The 8758-nt window shown below is 41.7% G+C and overlaps 1 protein-coding gene across 1 annotated transcript; it reads left to right on the top strand.

The window, feature by feature from the left end:
- Positions 1–2783: 2783 nt before the first annotated feature.
- LOC311234073 (transcription factor COE3-like) lies at positions 2784–8544 on the top strand (the record flags this gene model as incomplete). The annotated part of the gene is made up of 6 exons (XM_084321174.1): positions 2784–3481; positions 3750–3906; positions 4169–4232; positions 4546–4601; positions 6563–6636; positions 8472–8544. The coding sequence occupies exons 1-6, from the start codon at positions 3351–3353 to the stop codon at positions 8542–8544; spliced, it is 555 nt and encodes a 184-aa protein (XP_084177300.1). The 5' UTR covers positions 2784–3350.
- Between the last annotated feature and the right edge of the window lie 214 nt (positions 8545–8758).

The following is an 8758-nucleotide window of genomic DNA, read 5'->3' on the forward strand; positions in this document are numbered from 1 at the left end:
ATGATATAGATTTCTCTCTCTCTCTCTCTCTGGCCAATTAATCCATTTGAAACAATGCAGGTGAACAACATAATGAAAGTGTTGTGTCCCACAAAGTCCATCCATGGACAGCTGGGCAGCGGCCGGCTGAGTGACTTTGCCTTGACATCTGGGAGGCCCGCTGGCCCGTGGCACGCGCATAGGCTGATGTCGCCATTTACATGCAAATTTACGGAGATCATGAGGGGCCTCGCCCCGTAAATTCACACAAAAAAGAAGACGTCACCCCCAATACGGATGAGGCTCGTTCCGCCGAGACGGGAGGTCCTGGAAGTCACGGTGTACATTTTTTATTGAGAGCCACGCGCGCAGCCAGAGATCCTGAAGAAGGAGTTTGGTTTTATGTCAGCAGGCAGACTTTTGGGGATTCATTCGTTGTGACCATTGGATGGCAGAATAATATAACAAGCCTCTGTGTCATTAACGGCTCGTTAAATTGGACTAAAAAGACCGTCTTGATGACAGTATGGTCATATCGAGAGAGCAAGCAAACAAACAGACAGTCTGCCCTTGTTTCGAGGCTTTTCCCCACCACCACCACCACCACACTTACATTGTACATGCTGTTGAGAAATATGTAATTATGTGATAATAAATAGCAGAATGTCACACATATCCTTGATTCCTTGAAAGGTTGCCGTGCGTGCATTCACTAAAACAAACAGGGAATCAACGTTTCCTTTATTTTTTTTTTGAACGTGTGATTTCTAACATTCACCTAATGATGGAGAGCGCATTTTGCACGGTGTAAAGCCCACCATGCACGCAGATGATCCCGCAGAATGAGCCGAGACGGATTCAGGCTCCGTGCCTCTGTGTGCGGAGCAGCAGCTGACTCCCTCTCTCTCGCCACGTCCAGATGGCTCCTGCACACAGATTTGCATTCATTTTCCTCTAATATCTTCTGAAATAGCGGGGCAGCTGCATTTGTTGTCAAATACGGTTTAAAACTCCCTTTCAGGACAGCATCGTTACGGGTGTGAAGATCCATTTTCCCCTCTCCAGTCAAGAGTATAGCAGTCGGAGAATAAGAGGATTTGTCTCCTAATTTGATCATCAGATTTAAATCGCCTTGGTGCGTGTAATCAGGGGTTAAGTTCTAATAAACGACTTGAAACGTGTGTGCAAAAACCATAGTGTGTTCTGTGGAGAAAGATATATGTGTTTGCAATCTCGACAGAACAGACATGTACATTTGCTGGATGCACTTATTGGTCTGCTTCTCCTTTACACGACGAGTAAAACAAATGTCAATAAGGAGATAACCTGTGTCTTGTTTGATATTTTGCAGAAACGTGGGCCCATTCTTAAATAATCAAAAATATAATTTTCAACACCCACATTGTGTGACGAGGCAATTTGGCAATAGATTTTTGCTGAGAGGTGAAAGCAACAGCTTATAATTCACTTATCCGTGGCAGCAGCTATTAACCCTCCACACCAGATAGATAGATTGCTCAGGATAGAACACACATCTCTCCTCTTCCTCTGTAGCTTCCCCTCCCCTCCCCTTCTCTCTCTCTCTCTCTCTCTCTCTCTCTCTCTCTCTCTCTCTCTCTCTCTCTCTCTCTCTCTCTCTCTCTCTCTCTCTCTCTCTCTCTCTCTCTCTCTCTCTCCAGTCACCACCACTAATGAACCGAATTGGTTCCTGGCCCCTTCTCGGAGAGACTCGGACATGCGGGTCTATTGGCTCTTTGAAAAGAAAAAAAAAAGATTAAGATGTTTCTGATTATTAGTGCTTTTACAGGACGCGCATGCGATAAGGAAGACACGAACCCCCTCAATTTTTTTAATGACACACGAGGCAGTCATGGTACTGATTTTCAGCGACTATACTGAGGTCAGATGATCTGACATTTGTGGAATAAATTGCATTCAGAAGTGATTGATATGGTTGGACATAAATAACGTGTGTAGGCTAGGGTTCTATGTCTGCATATGGAATTGAAAGCCAGTGCTGATATTTTGTGGTTCTCATAACCCAAAAAAAAGTAGCTGTAATGACAAAAACATGCCTTGTCTTGGCTATACACACACGAAACCAAGTGAATTATACAACCATATACAAATATCTCGTCTATCTTCATTAAATAATTATTTTGATGACAAATATTAGCACGCACGCCAAGTTGAAAAAGCACAATAACGTTATTTGTTTTTTTTCTTTTAATAGAAACACGACCTGTCACACCTGACATATGACTTATATAGCCTTTGCAGTCACAGGGCTATTGAAATGCTTTCGTTACGTTAGTGCACAAGCACAACCAATCTAGGTTTGCTTCAGTGTTGTAACCCAATAAAGACATATAATAAAAAAATATCTATAAAAATACTAATCGTAATCTAATATATAAGTAAACATATCACGACATTTGCGTTAATTAGGCCAGCATTATTAAGCTTTGACAATCTCTGAATCCTGTTTTTTTTTTTCCTTTTCTTTTTTTCCTGATCGAATTTTGTGTGATGGTTGTTATACACCTCGTTGAATTTTCATATCATTAAATAAAAAATCAACTCACCACACACACAGGCCTAGCGAGCGGAAAGTAGAGCGAGTGTTCTCGGGTTGCTGCTATAGGCTGCACTCGTATAGTCGAGCGCCACTGCTTGACAGGAACCGTCACACCTCCATATATGGTCAAAGCCACGCCCCCACGCGCGTCATATTCTGACAGAGCCTCTCCCGTGGGTTTAGAGTTTTGGCTCCCGGGAAAGATTTCAGTCCTCGGGGAAAGAGGGCTTAGTTTTGCATGTTCCCATCCATCCTACGACGCGAAAAGGCCCCCTTATCCACCTCTCCTGTGTACCAGGAACACCTCCACGGTGATCAGCCTTTGCCTGTGTTTGTCTTGTGGAGAAGAAGCAGCACCTTTTCAGGAGTGGGTTTATTCAACAGAGTCCTGAAGGTTTTGGATGCGGTGCTTTAGGGATGTCACCACTTTGAGAGCATCACCCAAACAACACACACAGCAGCCGATCGATTTTCTGTGAATAGCAAAAACAAAAAGGAACAATAGCAACAAAACAAAAAAAAAATCGTGTCTATTGAACAATTCACTTTTCCAGTCCGTGGATACCACTCTGACTAAGTACAGCACTTTGAGAATTGTTCACATCGTTCCAGCAGCGCAGGACGGACTGAAGAGGGAGGAGAGGCGAGACCTGTGGACCGGGTTTTCCCTCTGCAAGTCTGAGACGAGCTCTCTCGCCGCGTATCCCGCAAAACCCAGAAGGATAACACGCCTGGACGCTTTATTATTCACCTCATTTCGCAGGAGGCTCTCTTTTCACGCAAATTGTCCTAAATGTTTGGGATTCAGGAAACTATACCGCGGGGCGGGACGACGATGAAGGAGGAACCGCTCGGTGGACTGAATTCGGTCCGGTCGTGGATGCACACAGCCGGGGTGGTGGACGCGAACACCGCCGCCCAAAGGTACGCATGCCAAATCGTCTGATTTTCTCACGCATTCCTCATATCGACCCTCAACCCCCCTCAATACTCTGTATCAATTACGGTCTCCCTCAATGCTCCCCCTCGGCTTTCCCCTGTTTCATTACATCAGATTACCCTTATTGTGACAAATCAAGAAATCTCCCCGTACTCAAGCGTGCTTCTGCATCTCCCAATGTTTTCATCACATCATCATCTATCCCCCGTGTCCGGCACTTAACCGAGATGGTGTGTTGTTTTCTCCCCGCAGCGGTGTCGGCTTGGCACGGGCACATTATGAGAAGCAGCCGCCTTCCAACCTCAGAAAATCCAATTTTTTCCATTTCGTCCTGGCGCTGTATGACAGACAGGGTCAGCCCGTCGAGATCGAAAGGACAGCTTTTGTGGACTTTGTGGAGAAAGATAAAGTAAGCAACATTTTTGAGAATATATACTCCATAATATGTACAGTATTGAAATTATTCGTGTTCTTTGCAAAGGGGCAATGGGTTAGTCAAGGGTGTCACGTGCAATATTGATTTTTAACTCCATTCGTTGGTGACAAGAGAGCAAGACATGATTCCCTTCTTTTTTATTTTTTTTTACACAAATTATGAATAGTTTTGAAAATATGAAAGGATTGACAGCTTCTCTGGATTTCGATTTACAATTAACTGTTGTCTTCTGCAGGAACCAAACAGTGAAAAAACTAACAATGGGATACATTACAAACTACAGTTATTGTACAGCAATGGTAAGTGAAACAGTCATTATTGTTCTATAGACTTATAGGTCTAATATTAATTTATCTGGATACTTAAAACTAAATAAGAACACATAATAAATAATAACGCAATAATACTAATACTAATAGTATAATCACAATTCACCAATTCATTACATTTAATGTCAACATATTTTAATATTTAATTTGATCATTTAATTTAATAAAACATTTTTAAATAACTTGCTGCAAAATCTACACTAACTGTTCATTTGTTTCCTCCATTATAGCTTGCAATCCTTCAAAGTGCACTTCCTAATAAGTCATATATTTTCCCCCATAGGCGTCAGAACAGAACAGGATCTTTACATACGGTTAATCGATTCAATGACGAAGCAGGTAAGTTATAGCCTATACTGTTACTCTTGTATTCATGCATGGACCCCATTGCTCACTCTTCAACTATAGCCTAATACTGCACTTGTGCAACTTGTGACACATTGTGCAAACCATCACCCATACCATACGGTTTTCCAAATGTGTCTGCTGAATGGTTCTAGAAATGAAATCAAATTACCAGTGTGACTACTAGAATAGGCAGCTCCCATTTGAACTGTTTACGTTTGAGCCAATATCAAATTGCAAGACTCCAAAAGTCAATTTTACTTTGCAGAAGCTCAGCCTTTCTCTGGGCTTTTAGTGTTGTATAACATTTTGAACAGTATAGATCATATAGATGTCTATAGACTGATCAAATAAAAATTTGCGTTATGACCTTTCTCAAAGTGCAGCTATTATTTTCATATATTCTAGATATTATTATTAATACTGTTTGTTAAAGTGAAATTCATTTTCTACACCCCTGCCACACACACGCGGGCGCGTGCACGTATGCACACACACACACACACACACACACACACGCACACAACGTAACTTTTTTATTTATTTATTTATTTTACTTATACCCTAACGACACTAACTATTATTGATGCCTTATGCACCTCACATGTCACCACATAGCTCATGAAACCCAATTATAAATCATGAAATAAAATCCCGCCGCCTTATTTTAGCTTTCCAGCAATGTTTTTGTTATTAAATGGAGGGTTAAGGCAGAGCCATCTGAACAGAGCCGTGAAGCATGGGCCACTACTCGCAGTGAACATTCCTGTGCGAATGATCCGAGTCAATGACGCAGAACAAGCAGTTTATGGATTTCTGTTTCTACAGCTGCAAATAGCGACATAAATCAAACCAATATAGATAATCGCCTGGTACCCAACAAACACAAACAGATACCTACATAGTCAAGTATAATGCTGCTCCAGAAAGGATGTTGGGAGTTGGCTCAAATTGTCAGTTTCCCCCACCCCTAATTCCCATAGCTTGTCTTTAGTCAATTCAATATCATACAATAGATATGGTAAAACCAACAACAACCAAAAAACATATATTGAAATATGTATTCGTATGTAGGCCTACATCTTGGTTATGGTAACGTGCCATACTTGCTACTCCACTTGGTACAGGTTCAGCACGAGGGAGAAAAGTGCCTTAGAATAAGGAGAAAGGAGGGAGGGATGGAGGGAGGGATGGAGGGAGGGAGAGAAGAGCGGCAGAACTGATAGCTCAACGCCATCTGTTTCAGCCAATGCTCAAAAATTACTCAACCGTACCGCCAGACACCGCTTTTTATCCACAGAAAGATCATTGTTAGCGGCTCAAAATAAACAACAGATTGCCCATTAACACTTTCCCCCAAATATCCCCAGATTATAAGCATATTGATGACACTTCTATTGGATCCCTCCTGGTGAAATCTCTCTCTTTCTCTCTCTCCATGTCTCCCTCTCTCTCTCTGTATCCTCACACAATTATCCACATTTAAAAATATGATCATTTATGATTTAGAATATAATTACAATAATAGTAATAATAATAATCATAATTATTATAATAGCCCAATAACAACAGTAATAATAAAATAAAAAAACAATGATAAGTATTATTATTACCATCATTATTATTAATATTATTAGTATTGTTGTTTTTGTTGTTGTTATGTAATTAATATTAGTAGTAGGATTTATATTATTATTAGGAGTTGTATTTTATGTTTCATATTACTAGCAGGCTGGTGGTTGCAATTGTTATTCCTATACTATGACTTTTAATATTTATAATTTTGCATTGATGTCAAATATTATGTAGGACCTTTCCTGCATTGATTTTCTCAAATAAGCTCACATGAAGCTGTGAAATTAGTTTTTGTTTTTTGTTCTTCAATTTAGAATTTATAACTTTGTTATGTGTTTGTGTCAATAAACACTCTGTTTCTATCTTGTGTTCTTTCCAAGGCGATTATATATGAGGGTCAAGACAAGAATCCTGAAATGTGCAGAGTTCTTCTTACTCATGAAATCATGTGCAGGTAAGAATTGTTTTCACCCTTTCCCTCTCACAACATGTCACAGAAAGGCTAGGGGTCGCCCCCCTGCCCCAGTGTGCACGTTAGCACTCCTGCTATGGAGCTATGGCCGTGCTATGATGGGATAATCCAAACCGAGTTGGCTGGTGAAAGTTCCACAGCATTCCCAAAGAGGGGCCTGGTATCATTTCCAACGTTGATAGCCTATGATATGACGTAAACGGTGATATCAATGTGAAAGTACAGCCTCGTCTCATGGCAGCTTCCTTCTTGTGTGTAAGGCTAATTGCGTGCATAATAAACAAACAATGACACGATTACACACATGGCGTCTTCTTCTTCTCCTCAAAACCTTGTAGCACCATGCTGGCTCACAACACAAAATAGGTTATTCATTTAGTTATGTACATACATTTATTATTTTTGTGTGTGTGTGGGTGAAATCTATGTTTGATGCCTGTTAATGTACGTTAGTTATATTATTTTACCCCCCCCCCCCCACCCCCCCCCATTCAGCACAGAGTCGGTTCTCCGTTGATCCCATCTGTCATCAATGATCAGCCAGTCTTTTAGCATCATTTAACCACATACATCTCCACCTCTCATGTTCCGCATGCTATTCACCGGTGTCATTGATACTAAAAGGAAAAGCGTCTTTTGTTGTTATTGTCGAGCTCAGTGTGAGCTTTGTGAGCATTGAATTCGGATACTGTCAGTTAACCTCTCCTTTGTTGCACCCGGTGCATTGTTCAAGTTACTGCCTGGTTGGGAGCAACGTGCAGCATGAGAACCGGGAATGATTTGTCTTTTTCCATGCATAAACTCATCACTCACGCTCAATTTATACATGCATCCATCACTTATTTGTGACACCTTGAATATGCTCGCGCTCGGGAGGTAATATTTTTGTGTCACTTGGGGGGGGGGGGGGGGGGGGGTGCATTTAGCTGTATAGCATGAAGAGCTACTTGAACTCTACTGCCTATTATCAGCCCAGGGAGACGTGCCATGCATGGGCACTTCATAACAATAATCCTCTGCCAATTTCATTTTATTTTTAGTTCTGTGTGAAGAAAAAAAATAAAACAACCCACACACAATTCCATTGAATTGCGCCGCTGCTCTAATATACGGCACCTTAACTACGAAGCTCATCTCTATAGGTTTTCACCCTAGAGACGTGAAAATCAGACGTAGTTAAAAAGTATATATGGTGGATTCAGTAGCCTTGTTTCAAAGGCTTTTTCTTTATCCCCTCCTCACCATATGGCTCTAATCAATCCCATTCAGATATGTAGCCATTACACAAGAATATATTTCTTTATATACATGTTTGTGTTTTTGTTTCTTCTTATTCTCCTCTCTCCAGTTTTGATTCAAGTACAAATCAAAGACCTGGAGGTAGCTATAGGCTTAAGCGAGGAAGATGGTTGAAACATGTGGTGGGGGATAGATTAGTGCTTTTGAGGCCATAATTGATAAATGCCCCGCAGAAATATTGGTTGAGGGTGGCACCTTGCATCTCCCCCAGAAATAGCAGCTTGGCAATTAGAGGTAAACAAAAGCTGAAGCTGTGAAAAGTGACTCCCCTGCCTCCTGGCCCCATCCCCACTCCCCTCCCCTCCAACGCTAAGCCAAACAACACAACATGTTGTTTTCACCCTTTTTATCATCCATCAGTATCAATGGAAGAGATAGATTTGGGTGGTGGACGTCTCACTCCAGTCGTTCTACTGTATACCAGAACGGGCAGTGGGTGTGTGTTTTTCCTCTTTTATTAATGTTTTGTGTGTGGAAAGTGTCGCCCAGTCCTAAACACGCTCCCTATCTCCCCCCAGCCGATGCTGTGACAAGAAAAGCTGTGGAAACAGGAATGAGACCCCGTCAGACCCTGTGATCATCGACAGGTAAGCCTGCACGCTTCCCACCTTCTATAAGCGAGTAAGTGAGTGAATGTGTGAGTGAATGAGTGAGTGAGCCAGCGAGCAAGTGAGTCATTGAGCTAACGAGTGAGGGAGTGAACGATTGAGTGAGCCAGTGAGTGAACGTGAGAATGAACTGGTTAGTAAGTGAGAACTTGAACGGGCAGATGGATGAGTGAGCACAAGTGAGTGAGTGAGTCGGC

This window comes from Notolepis coatsorum (genome assembly GCF_963971535.1).
Source record: "Notolepis coatsorum genome assembly, chromosome: 9".
NCBI classification, from domain to species: Eukaryota; Metazoa; Chordata; class Actinopteri; order Aulopiformes; family Paralepididae; genus Notolepis; species Notolepis coatsorum.